The sequence below is a fragment of the Talaromyces marneffei genome, chromosome 1, assembly GCF_009556855.1.
Source record: "Talaromyces marneffei chromosome 1, complete sequence".
Taxonomy (NCBI): Eukaryota; Fungi; Ascomycota; class Eurotiomycetes; order Eurotiales; family Trichocomaceae; genus Talaromyces; species Talaromyces marneffei.
Window position 1 is genome coordinate 3,814,725 of NC_072348.1, and position 19,750 is coordinate 3,834,474.

General features: G+C 46.9%; 8 protein-coding genes across 8 annotated transcripts; 4 read left to right on the plus strand and 4 right to left on the minus strand.

The window, feature by feature from the left end:
* Positions 1 to 122: 122 nt before the first annotated feature.
* Positions 123 to 5,074, minus strand: EYB26_001419 (uncharacterized protein; the record flags this gene model as incomplete). The annotated part of the gene is made up of 5 exons (XM_054260729.1): positions 123 to 439; positions 501 to 797; positions 859 to 937; positions 991 to 4,574; positions 4,630 to 5,074. The coding sequence occupies 5 exons, from the start codon at positions 5,072 to 5,074 to the stop codon at positions 123 to 125; spliced, it is 4,722 nt and encodes a 1,573-aa protein (XP_054116704.1).
* Positions 5,075 to 5,416: 342 nt separating this feature from the next.
* On the plus strand, positions 5,417 to 6,545 carry EYB26_001420 (uncharacterized protein; the record flags this gene model as incomplete). Its single annotated transcript, XM_054260730.1, has 2 exons — positions 5,417 to 5,602; positions 5,658 to 6,545. The coding sequence occupies 2 exons, from the start codon at positions 5,417 to 5,419 to the stop codon at positions 6,543 to 6,545; spliced, it is 1,074 nt and encodes a 357-aa protein (XP_054116705.1).
* Positions 6,546 to 6,649: 104 nt separating this feature from the next.
* Positions 6,650 to 8,485, minus strand: EYB26_001421 (uncharacterized protein; the record flags this gene model as incomplete). The annotated part of the gene is made up of 9 exons (XM_054260731.1): positions 6,650 to 6,961; positions 7,015 to 7,114; positions 7,173 to 7,311; positions 7,366 to 7,386; positions 7,441 to 7,605; positions 7,663 to 7,748; positions 7,811 to 8,055; positions 8,112 to 8,347; positions 8,434 to 8,485. The coding sequence occupies 9 exons, from the start codon at positions 8,483 to 8,485 to the stop codon at positions 6,650 to 6,652; spliced, it is 1,356 nt and encodes a 451-aa protein (XP_054116706.1).
* Positions 8,486 to 8,915: 430 nt separating this feature from the next.
* Positions 8,916 to 10,638, plus strand: EYB26_001422 (uncharacterized protein; the record flags this gene model as incomplete). Its single annotated transcript, XM_054260732.1, has 2 exons — positions 8,916 to 8,983; positions 9,069 to 10,638. 2 exons carry the CDS (start codon positions 8,916 to 8,918, stop codon positions 10,636 to 10,638), a joined length of 1,638 nt encoding a protein of 545 aa, XP_054116707.1.
* A 155-nt stretch (positions 10,639 to 10,793) lies between these two features.
* EYB26_001423 (uncharacterized protein) lies at positions 10,794 to 12,908 on the minus strand (the record flags this gene model as incomplete). The annotated part of the gene is made up of 2 exons (XM_054260733.1): positions 10,794 to 12,251; positions 12,315 to 12,908. The coding sequence occupies 2 exons, from the start codon at positions 12,906 to 12,908 to the stop codon at positions 10,794 to 10,796; spliced, it is 2,052 nt and encodes a 683-aa protein (XP_054116708.1).
* Positions 12,909 to 13,887: 979 nt separating this feature from the next.
* Positions 13,888 to 15,378, plus strand: EYB26_001424 (uncharacterized protein; the record flags this gene model as incomplete). The annotated part of the gene is made up of 3 exons (XM_054260734.1): positions 13,888 to 14,373; positions 14,423 to 15,299; positions 15,356 to 15,378. 3 exons carry the CDS (start codon positions 13,888 to 13,890, stop codon positions 15,376 to 15,378), a joined length of 1,386 nt encoding a protein of 461 aa, XP_054116709.1.
* Positions 15,379 to 15,604: 226 nt separating this feature from the next.
* Positions 15,605 to 16,383, minus strand: EYB26_001425 (uncharacterized protein; the record flags this gene model as incomplete). Its single annotated transcript, XM_054260735.1, has 2 exons — positions 15,605 to 16,119; positions 16,179 to 16,383. The coding sequence occupies 2 exons, from the start codon at positions 16,381 to 16,383 to the stop codon at positions 15,605 to 15,607; spliced, it is 720 nt and encodes a 239-aa protein (XP_054116710.1).
* Positions 16,384 to 17,460: 1,077 nt separating this feature from the next.
* EYB26_001426 (uncharacterized protein) lies at positions 17,461 to 18,815 on the plus strand (the record flags this gene model as incomplete). The annotated part of the gene is made up of 3 exons (XM_054260736.1): positions 17,461 to 17,951; positions 18,008 to 18,613; positions 18,686 to 18,815. 3 exons carry the CDS (start codon positions 17,461 to 17,463, stop codon positions 18,813 to 18,815), a joined length of 1,227 nt encoding a protein of 408 aa, XP_054116711.1.
* Between the last annotated feature and the right edge of the window lie 935 nt (positions 18,816 to 19,750).

Here is a 19,750-nt window from a genome sequence, read left to right on the forward strand (position 1 = left end):
ATCAGTCAAAGACTCCACTCTAGTAACTCCGCACGCTGTAATCGCTAACAAAGCAAAGCCTCAATACGCCAATAAAGGACATTCCAAGTCTCATAAAACAAGTATTCCCATCATATAGTAAATCATGTTGGCATCAGATCAATTGCTGGCCCAGAGGGTTTTGTGCTCGTCTTGCGCTTAGTATTTGTGCTGGTAGAAGTCGACCGGCGATAATTACTATAGCCGGAGGATGATGATCCACGACCTGGATTGTTGTAGCCTCTGTTGCTTCCCTTGCCTGCATAACGATAAGATTCCGGGTTCCAGGGTGTTTTTCTTCTCTTGGAAGATGATCCGCTGCTGGTACGTTGTGTGCTGCCACGGGGTCGACTGCGTGATGCAGAAGACGCCTTGCTTGTTGTCTTCCTACTGCTTGTAGATGGCGCATCTAGAGCAGTGACTTCAATACATGTTAGTCTTGCAAACATTGTTAAATACAGGAATGAGGACCCGAAACATACATTGAGTGGATGGTACCCTTGTTTGACTGGCGGATGTGTCGAAGTACTGACTAGTGTTGCTCGGATCATTCGTATCCATTTGTGAAAGGGAGAGCATGAAATCATCATCATTGCCGTATTCATCGTCACTGTCGAGATTGATGACGTTTGTATGGTTCGGATCGTGGATGACTTCGTTGTTCGACCTGATATCTGAAAGCAGTTTCTTCGCGTTTCTAATAAGCTTCAAGAATCGAGAACCGTAGATCCTGACTTTATCCTTATTGATACCAGGAATCGCATTCATTGCATTTGTATCTATGGAAGATTAGTATCAATAAATTAGGTGCACAAAAACTTGAAGCTGACATGAGATTACCTTCAGGAAGATGAATTGCCATTTCACGTAGTATGGCATCGGAAAACGGTTGGTTGCGAAGGTGTTTCTCCATCATGATCTACAGAGAACGTCAGTCCAAACTTCATTCCATCATTCTAAATCCAGACTCACCTGCTGACAGAGCTCCTTGGCATTTGCAACAAAGTCCTCAACCACTATTTGCTGATTGTTGTCCAATTCAGCGAGTCGACCATCCTCCACGATAGGAGGTCCCACATCCGCCTTTTTGCGTCGGCTTGATTTACCTGCCTCTCGGACTGGTTCAAACCCATCACTATCTTCATCGCCATCGACTGCTTGGGGGACTCCGCGCTTGCTTTTGGCTTTTGGTGCGGCTTTTCGACGTGAACCTTGTACAGGAGAAGGTACATTTGTAGACTGAGGATGGTAATCTGACACTCCAGATACACCAGTAGAGGTAGTCCTGCGAGAAGCGTCACTTGCCCTCTTTGCTGACTTCGAAGAAGCGCGTATTTGCATTGTAAAAGGAGATCTTGATGCAAGAAACTGTGCGGCTTTCGGACCCGGTTTGACGTACCGATGTGTAAATCGGCTCGTCGTTTTGGACCACTCTTCCAGAACGTCTTCACCCACTAACTTGAAAAATAACCGTTCGACATCTCCAAGTTCCAATTCGGTACCAGCACCGTATTGCGGTACTTGAGCATGGTCTCCCTTCATCTTCTTGTTACTTCCAGCAAAAATATCGATGCAATGCAATATAGTGACATCCTCCCCTCTCTCATGAAAGAATTTGACAAGCTGGATAGCTTTCTTCGCATACGTTGAGAAATCGATGGTCTGGAAGGCTTCGTCCGTCTTGCAATTGTCACACGTGCGATGGCAGTCAGAGACACTGAAAGACTCGTTGAAGTAAGCAAGAATTTGAACTCTTCTGCAGTCACTCTGGTTTTCGCAGAATTGCACAACGTGTCGAAGCATTTGCCGTTGGCGGTTTTTCTGTTGCCAGTCACCCTCGGACTGTTCAATGAAGCGTTTCTGTGCAGCGGTATCTCTATAACTGTAAAACAGATAGCAACCAGAACGCTTGCCGTCTCGTCCGGCGCGCCCTGTTTCTTGGTAGTAACCTTCCAGACTCTTGGGTATAGTATGATGAATAACAAATCGGACATCCGGCTTGTCAATTCCCATACCAAAGGCAATGGTTGCGACAATCACATCATATCTACCAGCCTGCCAGTCACGCTGGACAGATGTCCGTTCTTCTGAAGGCATACCCGCATGGTAATGCGTTGCTTTGATATTATACCCTTGGGAAAGCTCCTGGGCAACCTTTTCGCAATCTTTCCGAGACAGACAGTAGACTATGCCGGCTTTTCTCCGATAAGAAGTTTCAATGATATCTGCTATCTGTGAAATAATGTCGGGTGCGGAGCCTTTCTTGGGTAGAACGTCATATGTAAGGTTGGGCCTGTTGAAGCTCTGACTCAAAACTTCGCAATCCTTCATTCTCAAGTTGTTTATAACATCGATTTTCACGTTTTCAGTTGCTGTGGCAGTCAATGCCATTACAGGGAGTCCGGAAAATTTCGAGCGAAAAGCTCCGAGTTCTTTATAGTCAGGGCGAAAATCATGTCCCCATTGACTGACACAATGAGCCTCGTCTATAACTAGACGAGCAAATTTTCTGTTATCATGAAGTGTTTTGAGAATGTCACACAAGGTCACGTTCTTGTTGATCATTTCAGGTGTGACATATAGCAATTCGATCTCTCGGTCTGCATAGGGACTTGCAAGAGCGGACATGACCCATCTTTTGTGCTCAGAACTTACATCTCCGTTGATGAAGTATGCTTTGATTCCAAGTTTCTGAAGGTGGTCAACCTGGTCTTCCATCAGACTGAGTAGAGGTGATACCACAATAGTAACTCCTTTAGTTCGGCCGCTATGTATCACAGATGGCAGTTGATAACATAGAGACTTGCCACCTCCTGTGGGCATTAGAACGAATGCATCTTTGCCGCCGAGTGTCGCATTGATGGCCTCCAACTGATGAGGCCGGAAACCCTTCAGATGGAAGCGATCTCTCAATACCGTTTTTACGTCTTTCGACCAAGCGAATGATAACATAGAGTTGGAATCTGGAACCGTAGGCTTCTGGGTCGGTTGCAGTTGCGGTTGACGACTGGCATTCCCTGAAGTTTCGCCAAAGACCCTACGACTGTCAGAAAAGGTTGCTGGAGGTTCATAATGTGCGGTCGACATGGCGTTGTCTGCTTCAAGAAAGTCTTCCTCGTCAAAGTCGAAATCATCCGAGGTGATAAAAGCACCGGCAGAATTCGAGGGTATTCCAGTAGAATACGAATTGCCTTCCTGGAAAGTCGACAGATCTCGCCGGTAGGTTGTATTCAGACTTGTATTACTACCATTCGAGGGTAATATTGACGGAGTATCGGTCTGAAATCTTTGGGGAGCGGGTTGGGCAAGAGGCCGTACAAGCGTCTGTGGTGTGGCAGGTAACACAGTGGTCCGTAGGTTGGCGAATTGAGGGGGAGGAAGAAAAGTCGAAAGATCCATATCAATCACAGACAATAGATCGCCCAATTGAGCATCAATCGCTTGGAGCTCCTTCGCAATGTCTTGGCTCTCTTTGATCTCTGCTGCCAGGCCGTTCAAGTCCTCACCGTCAGCCACTGCTTTTACCATCATATCTTTGAGTTGCTGCTTTCTCAGCTTCTTCTCATCATATCGAACTCTTTCTGTCTTGACTTTTCCCAGCGCTTCAACTTTCGTTCGAGCGGCCTTTCCTTCGGCTACAAGCTCCGGGGGCGGGAGTTCCCCTTCAATGGCATGTTGCACCACAATATTTGCATTCGCAACCAAGTCTTTGTTCAATTTTTCAATTGCTGCATCGACAACTGTTGGATCGAGAGATAAAAATTGGTCCACTTTAGGGTTCTGAAGGGTTTGAGACAAAGGCGTAGAAGTTACGGTCTCAACAATAGTCTGTCTCTTTTTAGGTGAAGTTTTCTTGGGTGAGGCCTTCTTAGGCGAAACTGGCTTCACCTGAGCCGGGATGAGTTCGTCTTCTGACGTGGTACCGACATTCGAGTGCTCTGTCACTCGATCGCTGTCTCTAGGGTTCAACCTTTCTTCAATCGGGCGAGTCTCCTTATTGGGTAGAGGCTCAAATGCATCTTCATCTGAGTCCCAGGAAAACAGACGATCAACATCCTCGTCTTGGCTGATTCGTTTATTTCTCGATTTATCGCCCGGCTTTGTAGTAGTAGTTGGTTTCTTCGAGACAGCTGAACGGACAGGTGACTGTTGTGCTAATTCTTGTGAAGATATGTGATCATAACAAGACGGATCTGACGAGATTGTTGGTGTAATATCAACAACTAACGCGTCGTCGTCATCCAGAATATGGGAAGCTTTTACGCGAGGAGAATTCCTTCTGGGCGATCTCAGGTCCGACTGGTATTCGTCACTCTTTCTCTTTTTGCCTTTTCTAGCTACAGGCTCCGGGCGCATAGCATAATCTTCCCGCCATAATGTTTGTGAGTCGCCAAACGCTTCAACTGTCCCGGATGAAGTAGTCGGTTCTACGTCGCCTGTAAGATCAATAGATTCGATATCATCGAATTGAGACTTATAATCCGAAGAAAGGATAGGTCCTAATTTCGTTGACGGTGCGTTTCGGTTGCTTCGACTCGGGCTTGAGATTATGGTAGCTGTTATTCGTCGTCAGCAAAAGAACCGCGTTCCTCTAGTTAGAACAATAGGTACCTGGAGCAGAGCGATATGTAGTATCTCCAATTCTCGAATTGTCTGGCGCATTATCCTTACGGGCATCAGATCCCGGTGTCAAAGGTCTCGCATCGTCGCTCCTATTGCCGGCCGCAATACTAAGCATCCGTGGCTTGGATACCGACGAGGGAATGAGGTTCAGTCGTGCCATATTCGCGTCTTGCAAGAGACAGTCTCCATCACTATCGACCTTCAATTCCACATCTTCATTTCCCTTCAGTATCGCCAGCAAGTTTGCATTTGTGGTAATTGTTGATTCTTCCGTACGAGTCGGCTGGGGTATGTCTGAATGTGGTTGTGCTGATACTTGCACATTCGAGGCATCAACACCAGACCGCGTCAACAACACGTCCAAGGCGGCAAAGTCTGGTTGCCCACGGTCGACAAGCCAACGAAGATGCTGCTTGAGATTATTTTTGGTCATAGGGGCGACTCATCGCTTCGACGTCCACTGCAAATCGTACCTGGTCTGCCAGCTGGAATTTAAAGTGGTTAATAGGTTCTAATGAAGGGACAGCCACCAGACAATTGATGATTGTATGCGCGGGCTCATCGTTCCTGCTATTGGAACATTCAGACGCGGGACATACCGCTTAACGCGTTGCGGTTAGTCGATCCGCGTGCTCACGTGATGTGTCACGATAAGAAACACCAATGAGGAAAACAATCAATTAAAGTCATCAACTACATGATAAAGCAAGGAAGTCTTCAAAATGAATTGAAATATAGCCATTTTTCCCACTCTAGCTAATCGGAAAGTTCAAAAATGAGTGTGGACCAAGAAAAAGTGGATAAGATTCGTACCTTCGCCGACAGGGGACACAATCTCGAGAAACAGTATACGGAGAATCCTCCCAGTCTAGACGCGATTCAGCACTACAACCGAAGGCTAGACGACACAATCCGTTCCCTACAAGATCATGTCAAGCGACAAGAAGATACTCTTCGAAAGGTATGAGATTGAGTCTTTAAGTGGTTCAATGAATAGTTACTAAATCTTGGTATAGTTACGTGCCTCGAAGCAAGGATTAGATATCTCAGGCCAGGGAACTGAGCCAACAAAGAGATTGGCACAGGTTCGGCGGGTAAAGAAGGCATACGACTCTCTATTACAATCTGAGCCAGACCTACCTGCACCAGACTCTCCATTACCATGCCTGATCGCTTTGCGGGAAACTTCTCGCGTAATCCAAGAGAACAAAGCCTCAATTTCCAGTCTACGGAAATCTTTGCCGTCAAGCCGACAACAACTCAAGGACGAGCAAGAAGATCTTGAAGATGCAAAAATCATCCACGATGGTCTCAGAACACGCATCCAACGGACCAAAAGGGAGCAGTCCGAAAACTCAACCAAGAGCCCGTCCGAGCTGGCGGATGAATTTCTCAACGCGGAACGCAAGAAGATGCGTGCATTGAAGACTTCATCATCAAAGCTGAGAAAGGATCTAGATCAATTCATAGACGATCATCTAGCGTCGCAACTAGCAGCAGAAGACCTTGGTGGTCCTGTTGTGGGTGATATTATGGAAATTCCCGATTCTACTTTGGAGGCAGGGTATACAGCACATGGTAAACCAAAGAAACCAAAATCGACTACGACGAGGGATATGGACGAGGACGATCCAAGACAACAGCGTATAGATAATCTCCTTCGACGGCAGCGGGGAGACGACGACGACGTATCTAATGCACGTCCGACGAATAAAAGGGAGGCTGCGGCGGTAGCAATGCACGAATTGGTGAACTCTTTACTAGAGTCTGGAACGTCTTATGTGGAATTGTCACGCGAGTCGGCGGCTTCGAGGTTTCTGGTCCGAGCTAAAGTGGCGCAACTTCATCCGCGTGATGCACGAAAAATTCGATTGATTGATTTTGGACGCTCGTTTGAGGATTAGCTTTTGCCCCTAAGCACGTATTGTCATAAAACGGCTCTTGATAATCCCCGAATAGCTAGCTAGATACGAAATATTATCTTTCAACAACATGCAATGAAGGCTATCTAATCAATGGTGTCCTCCTTCAAGTAAAACAGTTGACGCAGAACTTCATCCCCTCTGTCACGCAACGCGCTGTGATACATGGTATTCGTAATAACCTGCTTTGCGCCCTTGATTTTCTTGGCTGTCTCAGTCGCATAGCCGTAGTCAACGTACATGTCATCCACGAAAGTAGCTGCATACACTGGCACCTCGTTTTTGGCCAGCTGCGCTTCGTCGTAGAGAGCTGGCCAGTCGTCTGTGGATGCAAGAATGTCGGCGACTTCTTTGAGCTCGTTTAGCTCGTCGTAGGAATCGAACATATCTTTATATATCTGTGAGAGCATAAGCATATCGTTTTCTATGTGTCGTGGAACATATAACTCACCATTTCACCAGTGAAATAGATCTCGGGCTCGGTGTTACCTTCAACTCGGAAACGGGGGTTTTGAGAACGCAGTCTATCTGCAGACCAGCGAGAAGCTTCTCTAGAGTAGGAAATTGTGTAAGTACCATTTTTTTTGGATGATATAAATGGGGACATACGCTTGACAATATATAGGCTCATGGAGAATAGCATAGATGACTGCATTGCCGTATTCTCCATAGCTCTCGGCCAGTGCAAGTGTCGGTTTGGTCAGGAAACCAAACTGGTCGAGGTCAAGGGTCATTCGTAGAACGATATCTAGAAGTCCAGCAGTAAGCAGAATGTTCGAACAATGTTAGGTGATGTTCGTACCATGAATACTGTCCAAGCCACCTGCTATAAGTTAGCAAGACTAGATCAGTCATGTGAATTAGATGAAGCTCGCACCATGAACCCCAAAAGTTATTCCAATTTGCTGGAATCTCTCTGCTGTGAGAACACCCGCTCCGAGACGGGGCTTGTTCTGCTGCAGATATTGAATGATCCTCTTGACACGCTCCGCATCTTCGGGGAACTTTTGATAGTATGCTTCATTCCGTTCTACAACCTTTTCTATAGATGGGTAAGCTTCGACAACCCGTCGTGATATTATGTTTGAGTGTCACTCACGATATGTCTTTTCATAAATCGGGTCGGGTCCGTTGATTAGCGGAGGCAATCCACCAGTCAAGAAGACTTCCCGCAAACCCTCAGGGCTACAGAATAAAAGTAAGTTAACATAACGAGCATCAAAAAGTCCACGTAATAGAGAACTCACAACTTTGAAAGATAGGTCGTCGCGCAGAACCCACCAAAGCTCTGTCCTAACACACTCCATTTCTGATACTCCTCAGGATAAGTAGCGGTCAAACATTTTCGTACAGCCTCGCAATCGCGCACAATATTGTCTGCGCGGAAATTTTTCAGATATTCGGCTTGTTTGATTGCGCTACCTTGGCGGGCAAGAGTTTGCGAGGTGATTGTGGAGCTTAGGCCAGTCCCGCGTTGGTCGAGAAGCAGAATCTGGAAGGTTTATCAACGCTGATGACACAGAAAAAGCCACTATTGCAATAGTCTACCTGGTAACCCTTGTCAAGAACGGAAGGGACAAATCCCATGTCCTGTGGTGGTCGACATCCAAACCCAGGACCACCCTGCAAATACACAAACCACGGAAGAGGCTTTTCGTTCTGCTCAGTGTCGGGAAATGTTGCAGGTCGACGGACACTCCGAGCGAAGAGACGGATTTGTCCTTCGTTTGGCTTGCTGTAATTTAAGGGGACATCGAAAAACAGCTCAGCCACTCGAAGTTTGCCTGGAAGAGTAGTGTGTCAGCAACTGAGCAAACATCCACGACATCCATTGAAGATCGTAGTATCCACTTCATCATGGCTTGCATACCAGGGACAGTATGGAGCCGCCTGTCGATGAGTTTTGCTCCAGCGGGATTCATGAGGTCTACTGCGCTGCCTAAGATGGCAAGTGTATAGAATATAAACGAGATGATGTCAATGGCCGAGAGAATTGGTCAATTGTTCCAATACAAGAAGGGATGTTTTTGGAGATTGTTGGAGAAATGATGCGTTAAGGCTTATTTGTTGTGGGGGCCTCCCGCCTCCCGGTAGGTACCCAGATCACGGCTCGGCGTGAGGAGCACGAACCGTTTCTTCTGACTATCCCCGCGGCACTCTCGTGGACAAGACCCTGGGTAGCAGACATGATTAGTCGCAAGAATTGGAGATTTTTTTTCTGACTAGTCTGTCTTCTGGGTCCTATGTATGACCCTGCTCGCGCCCATTTGCCAATTCGAGGTATAAAATAGATGGCTCAAGTGGCAGGTTATATGGATTTTATTCTTGACTCCAACTGACTCCAAAAAAAACATGGAGAAGGTGGGACGAAACCAGCAGCAGGAGACTGTTGCTCCTTTTGGTCATGCGGTACCTAACTCGTAAGTATTTGACATATGATTGGAATCATTTTTCTCCGATATCTTTTGTACCGTGTCATCTTGCTTACTGCTCCTGTGCATCTAGTACCGATACCCCGCAGCCCGTCAATCCAATGTTAGTGACTGGCAAAGACAATGAGATGCCTCGAAAGGAACTATATGGTTTCAGCCAATCTTTATGGAATCTCATCCTTCAGACGGGGGACATTGCCGTTCTACCGACTTCAGATGCATTATCAAAGGCCCGCATGACTCTCCTTGATGACCTTCCCGATCGAGGATATGGGTTGGAACGGACGAAAGACCACTTACTTTATGACATTGTACCGGCATTCAACGCGAGCAGTCTCAGTCCAAACTACTACGGTTTTGTAGTTGGCGGCGTGACCCCGGCCGCTCTGTTGGCTGACAATGTCGTTTCGGTGTATGACCAGAATACCCAAGTTCATATGGAGGAACACTCGGTTGCCACGGACGTTGAGTTCAAAGCTTTAGGCCTTGTTGTAGATTTGTTGAAACTGAAACGACAAGCCTGGCATAATGGAACTTTCACTACGGGAGCGACCGCGAGTAACATATTAGGTTTGGCTTGTGGAAGGGAATATGTGCTGCGAAAAGCAGCCCAACGACGTGGCAGTCCAATCTATAGTGTGGGAGAACACGGACTCTTTGAAGTCATGCAAGCCGCTGGTCTGTCAGGAATTCAAGTCCTTTCTACAATGCCCCATTCCTCAGTTGGGAAAGCAGCGGGAATTCTAGGAATAGGACGATCCAACATGAAGAGCATCTGCACTTCTCCTAATAACCCTCTCGAAATTGACATGGAGCTGTTAGAGAGGGAACTTTCAAGAACAGACAAAGCTAGCATTGTGTGCGTCTCCTGCGGTGAGGTCAACACAGGCCATTTCGCGACAAACGGCGGCAAGCAGATGCGCGAATTGCGGCGATTGTGCGACAAGTACGATGCATGGATCCACGTTGACGGCGCATTTGGAATCTTCGGTCGTATACTGGATGCATCAGAAGAGGAATATGCAGCTGTCACCCGAGGATGTGAAGGCGTCGAACTCGCAGACTCAATTACGGCTGATGCCCACAAATTCCTCAATGTGCCTTATGACTGTGGCATATTCTTATGTCGGTACGCATCAAGCGCCCTTTCAGAGGATGTCTTCCGCAACGCAAATGCGGTATACCTCAGTTCAGCAGCTAGTGGCGCCTCCCAGGTCCCATCACCGTTTAACATTGGTCTGGAAAACTCGCGACGTTTACGAGCACTACCCGTTTATACCTCGCTAATGGCATACGGAAAGAACGGCTTCAAGACCATATTAGAGACGCAAATCCGTCTCGCGCGCATGATTGCTGGCTGGTTATACGATCATCCTGCGTACACACCTCTCCCACTCGCCGCAAGTGAAGATGACCTCTGTGCTCAGACATTTATGATCGTGCTGTTTCGCGCAAATGATGAGGCACTGAATCAGCAATTGACTAAGAAGATCAACGCTACGTCGAAGATGTATGTTTCGGGTACGTCTTGGGAAGGGAAGCCGGCGTGTCGAATCGCTATTTCGAATTGGAGAGCCGATGTGTTGAGGGATTTTGCGCTTGTCACGGATGTGCTGGAGCATGTTGCTTCGAATGGTAATTGAGCAGACGTAGATATATGAGAATTTGACGTTGTACAGAGTCGATGCAGCCATAGATACATCTATATTCTTAATACAATTTGAAGGATGCTTTCAACTTTTATTCACATTTACGTAAATTTTTAAACAAGCTTGGGAGAACGCAGACAATAGATAGACTACCTGCGTCGTCCAGCCCCTCCACTTGTCTCTGCCCTATCCATCATACTAACAACCTCCCCAATACCAGCAGCCTCCTGCTCATCCTCCAGCGCCATAATCTCCTCCCGACTATCCCACCATTTCTCCTCCGCAAGATCAAACGCCTCTTTCCTCAACTCCTTGATTGTTTTCTCGGCTGGATCCCCACGCTGCTTCAGTTTTTCAAGCAAATAATTCTGCCATTCTGTAGTAGTGCGCGCAAAGAAATCGCGTAGACTCTCAAATGGTCGAGGCTGTGGTCTGTCGTCCTTGATCTCAGGCTCACCTTCTGTCTCTTCGACGTCAAGGTTTTGCATTTCGCGTGTGACGGAAGGCACTGTGATTTCGGTGGGTGCTTCGGATGGCGTGTCGACTGACATGCCCTCTTCAACTTCATTCTCCTCTTCATCATCATCCATGTCTTCATCCTCATCTTCGTCCTCGTCTTCATCATCACTTGCTTCGGGTTGCGTGTTCCAGTTTGTAGGGTCATTGTAGAATATCTCCTTTACGCCATCCAGCTTCACCAGATCGATGGAATACATATCATTGAAAATGAATTCTTGATCTCCTCTCTCAAATGTGCCTCCAAAAATGAAAAGCGTGTCATCTTGGACACTTAACTGAGCATTAAACCGCGGATGCGGCATCTCAAACTTGACAACTGCCGGCTTCACGGACTCAACTTCTTCCATTTTCGCCGGACTGTCAATATCCATATCATCATCATCAACATCTGCTGCACGAATTCCACGCTTTGCCTCCAACGCAGCAAGATTTCGTAACAGCTCTTCTTCATCCGCTTTACTTCGATCCCGCGCTTTCATAGCCTGATTTTGCTGCTTCTTTCCCTGCGTTTTCGGTCGACGTAACGTAAGTGGGAAGAATCGATTCCGTTCCAGGTTCCATGCAAACATGGTATCGAAGAATTCACTGTCGATACCTTCTTCGCTCATTTCAACGTCGTGTACACCACCGAACATAATTCCGCGCCCCTTGTGGTGAGCCATTGTGATACCGGCGCGCGCTGGGTTGGGTGCATTAGCTGGCTTTTTGCGTCGTTCCCAGCGAACAGTTGGTCCCGCGGAGGAAGGTGCATCAGGCCCAGGGGGAGTGATGCGTAAGAACCAAGTGTCTTGATGGACCATTGGCTTTAAAGTGATTCGTTGCGGACCTCCTCCACCGCCACCTTTGCCTTGTTTCCCGCCGCCACTAGCACCGGTTGATGCTTTGACGCGAGAGTAGCCGCCATATAAGACGGCGCCAGATTCATGGGGCAAGAAGGAGAATGAAGATCTAGCATCTGGTTTTTGTGATGCGGGAGGGAGAACTGGGTTGAACCATACGAACTTGGTGCAGTCGTAGATCCAGAGGTCTTGGAGGTATTTGGTTTGTTGGGAGGTATCTTGGAATCCACCAAACAGAATGATATAGTTCTAATTCTCGTCAGCATATAAACTATGAAACGTATGTATAATAAGCAAGGAAAGGTTACAAACCTTGAAATATGTCATTCTATGCCCACTTCTCGCCGGTGGACCCTTCCCCTTGGGCTCAAGACGGCTCCATTCCCTCGTCGCCGGATCAAGATGCCAAAAATCATTGTAATGATAAAAAGTACCCTGCTTAGGAGACGAGAATTCACCACCAAACAGATAAATGCCTCCTGCATTCCCACCTCGAGTCCACGCATGCCCACTTCTGGGCAAAGGGCTATTGGGACTGGTGACCTCCCGCCACTCTCGACGATCAATCAGATAGACATAAAGATTATTGAAAAACGTGGCAAGAGTACCGTCAAAGTACTCACCGCCAAAGAGCAGCAATTCATTCCGATTAGCTGGTGACGCGACAATAGTCGATGATGAGCGTGGAGTTGGTGGAGATGATGGGATTTCTGTGACTTTGAGGAATTTTGCCTGCTCTTCTGCATAAGCTGCTAGGACGGCATCCAGATCGACGTCTTCGGCATCACTATCGACATCTCGGCCTTTGGACTTATGCTTTTTCTCTTTTTTGTCGGCTTTTTTTAGTTGTTTGGCGGCGTTGCGTTCTTTTTTCTCTGCGGATTTCTTTTTGTCTTTTTTGGCCATTTTGTTTGCTTTTCTTTTAGAAAAAGTTTATACAATGACTAGACATGTATCAGAATTCGGGATTCGGTTTATTCGAATAATGATCCTGAATCTCCTTTCTTTTTCTTCTGTACAACAGATATTGAAGAATCTATCACTCCCCGCAAAACAATGGTCCAATAGTGGATTGCCAAAATTTGCCCCTCTAAAAGAATGGGTGCAACTGATTGGCCTACACGTCTATACTTCAGCATGCCTCAAGTCCAGGAATCAGAAGACACAGGTCATATTACCAACGCATTGTTTGATTATAGTCTATAGCAACTTTCAGCGAAGTCAGGAAAATAGTCTCGACGATTCATCACATTTTTGGTGCTGTAACTCTGTTGGAGCATCGATTAGTTGGCGGTGAGAAAGAGACCCAATACATTGTTTCTGCCTGAGGCAGAACATCACGTGCAGCAACACGTCGCCAACTTCCTTCTCCTTTCCCTTTCTGAGGACAACCTCGTGTTTTACTCGCTTTATTTCTGGAAGCGACAAACCCTTGATCATTCGACGTTTCATCCCCTGTTTGCATCGGAGGAACAGGTCCCGTGTCTTTTTCCATCCTCTTTCATCTATTCCTATCTCTTCTGCTTGATCACTTGCGTCCGTCTCAGTCATATGCTAGTCCTCTCCATCTCCGTGACCTCCTGCACTGCACCAGCATCAATTCAGTCCTCTCGTCTCCAGTCTTAATTCCAGCACCATAACAGCCAAATCCATCCATATTCCCCTCCCGACCATCGCCTGAGATTATTCTTCACCAACATCAGACTTCCCTTCACCTCGAGCTTCCATCACCAGCACCAGCACCAGCAAGTTTTCCTTGGGGACATCTGGTGTATATAAACCGATCCATTGAATAAAAGAAACTGGAATAAAACAGATATTCACTGCTTGAACTCGCTTGACCTTTAAGTAAAAGAATTACCAACACGACGCGACCGAAAAAAAAATGTCTGCCTCTCCATCGACCTTGCCGTCTACCAAGCGACCCCTGGAGGACCCTTCGTCGCCTTCCGGTCCCAACGACCAACCCGAAGCGAAACGCCCAGCTCTGGACAAGGTTGTCCGCAATGAGGATTACAGACAGCCCGAGGCCGATGCCAAGGACGCTTCTGCTACCAATGGTGACTCTGTAGTGAATGGCAAAGATGTCAGCTCTGCAACCGACACCCAGCCCATCCAGTCTACCGCGTCGCATGCCGATCGCGCAACGTCGCAACCACCCCAGAATCAGACTCCCCAGGATGAAAGCTCTTGGATCCATATCCGTGCCGTCATTTCCAGCCAGGAAGCTGCTACTTGTATTGGAAAAGGTGGGGAAAATGTCTCCCAAATCCGTCGTCTTTCTGGTGCCAAGTGCACCGTGAGTGACTACTCACGAGGTGCTGTTGAGAGAATCTTAACTGTCAGCGGCCCACAGGATGCTGTTGCAAAGGTAGGCCTTCCCATCTTGAACTTGAAGAACATGAGTGCTGACTGCGTAGGCTTTTGGTTTGATTATTCGAACCCTTAACAATGAACCCCTTGAAGCCCCCTCCACTGCCCAGTCCAAGACGTATCCCCTCCGTCTCCTCATTCCCCATATCCTTATTGGTTCGATTATCGGGAAAGGTGGCGTTCGGATTCGCGAAATCCAGGAAGCATCTGGTGCTCGCTTGAATGCTTCTGACGCCTGTCTTCCTCTATCCACTGAACGCTCTCTTGTTGTCTTGGGTGTCGCTGATGCTGTGCACATTGCAACTTACTATGTTGCTGTGACTCTTGTAGAGCAATTGACCGAGCGATTTGGTGGACCTGCTGCATCTGCCTACGCCACTCGAAGCGGCGGCCCTGCTGGTGTCGTGCCTGGTGGCATGCAAGTTGTACCATACGTCCCTCAGCCCGCGGGTGGACAATACGGTCACCCCGACTCGGCCAGACGCCACTACCCACAAAACAATCGACCCGGCCCCGGTCCTTACGGTGCTCCATATCCCCATGGCGGTCCTGCTGCACAAGCTCCAGTCACCCAGCCTCCTTTGCACTATGGCGGCGGCGCGGCTCGTGCTCCATATGCAGGTGCTGGCCCACACCAACCTGCTCCATACGGAGCTCCTCATGCTCAGCCTCACGGCGCCAGCACTCAGCCTCTCGCAGGAGTTGTTTCCAGCCAACCCATCACCCAACAAATTTACATTCCCAACGATATGGTTGGCGCCATCATTGGTAAGGGTGGTACCAAGATCAATGAGATCCGACACCTCAGTGGTAGTGTGATTAAGATCAACGAGCCTCAAGAAAACAGCAATGAGCGTTTGGTCACAATCACTGGCACACAAGAGTGCAATCAGATGGCATTGTATATGCTGTATGCACGATTGGGTATGTGTAACCCTCTTCCTTATCCAAAGAGCTCATACTAACGATTCCATTTACAGAAAGTGAAAAGCATCGTATCTAAATCATGCCTGTTTCTTTTCGTTCTTATTTCATATATCCTCAGCGGGTTGTCGTCGAGTGCAACATCAAAAGCTCTTGTCTCGACTCTCTTTTGCTTGCCAACTCTATTTAGCTATGTAATTTAAATGGAGGTGGTCTCTTCGGTATTTTGATTTCATTTGGTTCCTAATCTGAACATCATTTTTCTGTTATGTGCATGCTTTTGCAAATTCTCGTAGAGATCGAGTCTAAAAACCAATCTTGTGAAACTTGACATGCTTCATACTTAACCCCTTGACAGGCATAAGAACATGTTTCCTGAGAGGCTCAATCGTCTCCGCAAACGCCTTCGTGTCTCTAGCCTGCATATGCTGCTCCCGACTCTGCCAACCCACAACATTCAAATACACCAACGCCTTCCCCGACGGACTATCCGGATGATCAAACGCAGAAGGTCTCTCAATCTGCCCCCTCGCCCAGGTAAGCGGTCTCACACTTTCGGGCGTGGCTTTTTTCATTAATGCGTCTCTAAATTGCACCTGGGCGTTGTTGAATTGCTTTTTTTGTTCGGGTGTGACGTCGCTGGGTACGGCGAAGGTGACTAGCTCAGTGATGGGGTTGGTGGTTAGAGTATCTGATTCGGAGATGGAGGGGGATAGGGTGGAGTAGAATGTGAGGAGGGTTGTTGGGTCGTCTTTGTTGGTGTAGTCGATGAAGGGGTCGAGGCGTGAGAGGGGCGTGGAGTTGCTTGAATCAGACCATTCTACCATAAGTTATATCAGCATTCCATCTTGAGGTGATGGTTAGAGGAGGGGGACAGACCAATAACCCAAATTACAACATTCTCATCCTCCAACGTCCGTCCCCAGGCAGACCCCAAATGCCCACTCTGCAGCATCGTCTCCCGGAAAAAGTCGAGCAGCTGTTCGCCCTCGCGGTTACTCTCACCTTCCTCGGGTTTCACGGATGGCTTCAGGCGGAAGGCGATGAACTCTATGAATGTGGGTGATTTTGGAGGTGCTGCCATTTTGATGTTTTGCCAATTCCAATTCCAATTCCAATTTCGATTTCGATTTCGATTTCAATTCTGATCGATCAATTGATTGTAGGAGTAATCGAGAAGCGGGCACAAGAAGGAAGGGATGTGCTTGTTAGTAATCAGTGGGGAAGCATAAACTGGTACATTACGTAGCAATGCATGCATAAGCCACAACTTTTCCATGGTATATATATACTATGAATAACTCTCCTTTGGCACTCATCCCTGTATCTTCTGTCAGCAAGAATCCGAGACATGGTTCATGTCAACAGACAGGCAGAGGAGCAGCAATTGTGGTGTCCAAGGATGGATGTTTGTTTATCCTACGGATTTGATGTTGATGTTATTGGCCAGTTTGATATGATGTCATCGGTGCCGCCATCGCTAACTAACCCTAACAGATATTCAAGGTCTGTATGGCAGCGCTGAAGCCTTGTAGCTGCTTGATACTGAATGATTATATAACGGCCTATTTGAACGAGTAAGATCAAGTAAGCATCCTTGTTCATTTGATGGAGGTTGGTATATAATTGAAATTCGTTGGTGGAAAAGTAGCGCTCCCTGATAAGAAACGCTGATATCTTCGAAGCTCCAGATCAAACACCACGACGTCGAGGTTTTATTATTGAATCTATAGACTGGCTCAACATATATATGCCTTTAATCAGACATTGAAAGAATTATCCGTACCCTTGGTAGGGGCTGCAGATGGTGTTCATACAGATAATCAGGGCCTGGTAGTCAATTGTGTTTTATGAGATATGATCATTGCTATACGTTCGAAACATGAATCTACTCAAATTTTCTTTCAAACACTATCACATGAAAGCAAACAAAATAATCAGAAATACTCGCTCTCGACACGTCGTCGGGCGTTCAAGCTCAGCGCGACAGGACGTGCTAGCTCTTTCCTCACTCTCCTCACTCTCGTCAGCTCGTTAACCTTCCTCAACCTTTCATACATTTTGAGACACTGAAGAATTGTACACCCTTCTTCAAACTACACATTTAGGTCATTGCCAAACACTCACGGGCTTGGAAACTTCTAGTACGACCTTGGACGATATGCCTATGCCTTCAAAGCAACAATTATTGCTGAGGCTTGCTAAGCGAGAGAACCACAGCTGGGACCATCTCCTTGGTGTATGGAATGCCATATATGACTTCTTCAAACCGATACTAGAACGAGAGATCCTTGATCTTGAAGAGAATGGCACATGGACGAGACTCGGAAAAATGCGCAACAAACCAAACTTCCCTGAGGAACAAGTGTTGGCTGCGAAACTTTCGAAGAAACAAGTCCAAAGCATGATAGGAAGTGTTATCTTGCATATTACAAACAAGGAGTTGGAGGACCGATTTGAAACTCTCAGTCTATCGACAAATCGTGAAGAAGATGGTGATGCCTTGAATGACACTTTTCAGATTGCCTCTGCACACCAGCCAGCAGAACTGGGGATTTCAACGACAGTTCTTCCAAAGCAGCAGTGTTTTTCAAGACTTGCTGAATCTCAGGATCGCAAATGGGATGATCTTTTGAACGCATGGGATGCAGTGTATGAGTTCATTGAACCAAGATTACAACGCCGGGTTTCAAAACTACCGTCTGAAGAGAGACTTCAGAAATGGCGATGCAAATACTATTACCTTGGGAACAAGTGGTGGCTCTCAATCTCTCGGCTGATGAAGTCAATCTTTTGATGAGAAGTATTTGCTACCATATTGCAACCATGGGGTTTGAGCTTGGTCAAGGTCTTCATGAGACTGTCAGTCTGCCAGTGAAGCGCTCAAGAGATAAAGATGCGTCAGACAACGATTTTGAGATTGTCCATACCCCTAAACCGGTCCCCAAACGAGCAAGAGCCGATCCGGAAAGAAAATGCCTACCAATAACGACAAAAGTATACTTTATGGAAGAAGACAACGAGGACATCCGCACTGGAATCATGGTCACTCTCCTATCGAACGCAAACCCAGAGAACGATCACCTCGATATCAAGACACTCCGCTACGGCAACGCAACCCGTCACCTTGCCAAACGAGGCACCTTCAAAAAGCACAAGCATCAACTGTTCTATTACGATTTGGAGAATCCTAGAGTAAGGATCAACGTTGACACAGCTGCCTCATTCCGTGCCGCTGTGGAAGAGATGGCCGCCTATCGACAGTCGGAGCCTCGCATTCAGTTTTGCTTTCGGGAGAAAGATGCGTTGACAGGGTTAGTTTAGGGATTTTTGATGTTGATGAAAATGTTTGATGAGAATATAGCTGATAAAAAGGGGTTCGACAGTAGCACAAATACACCAATTACCCCAGTCTCGGACGCAAGTTTTCAGCCACCAACAGGGCCTAGATCGTGGTATTCTACCGTGAACAGAAAGATCGATTTTCGCAGTAGTAATCCGCGATACCCACACTGACGACTCTCTATGGAAAACGCCAGTTGCTGGGCATTTTCATAGTGTTGGAGCTGTCGCTTTTGGAGGTGTTCATATTTGGACCCATAGATCCATGGAATACGTATGATAGAGGCTTTGGCACATTGTATTGTATGATATCATCTGAGAAAAGTGATTTTTTGTATGATTACATGTGAAGATATTAACAAAAAAAAAGTTTGCTGGAAGGAGTATTACTTTGCAGTATCCAAATGGTATTTTATTTTGAAGTTGTATGACAATATCCGAGTAGATAATAGATCTGGAAGAATTAGAGAGACCCCTCGAGAATCTTAACTCAATATCTGGCACACCGACAATGGAACAGTATCAAAGTCATAATGCCATGTCTTGAGCGAAGTCTGATCATAAACTTACCGTGCCATTCTTATCCCCAAGAGATCGCAAAGGTCAAGCACAAATCTACCGATTCTGACCCTCATTACTACGGTACCCTGCAACACTGTGACGTTTAAAGTAGTAGGACTAACCCTCTTCTCAATCCAGTTGATGAGTGCCTGCACGTTTGTCTGCAGGAAAGCTCCATTAGGCTGATTGGATCGGGAGAATAGTAAGCAGCTCGGGGTACAAAGAAGAGTTGGTACCAGTCGTTGAGGGTGTCGGCACGTTTCAGGTAGGATATGTCAAGATAAGTACCCAGTGCATGATACTCCCGCTTATGTATGCCAGCCAAACCCTAAGTTCAAATGCCATTAACATCCACGTCTTTGACTAAGAACTATGCATATATGCAGAATTCAAACTAAATATTCTCAGTCAACTCAATGCAATATAAATGTCCATTGAAAGGCTGGAAATCCGAGTAAAACATGCTGTTATGCATTTATACACGTGACTTGTGCTTCCATTTTGGGCTTAGGTAATGGCTCACGGTATCAATCACGGCGGGTGCTCGC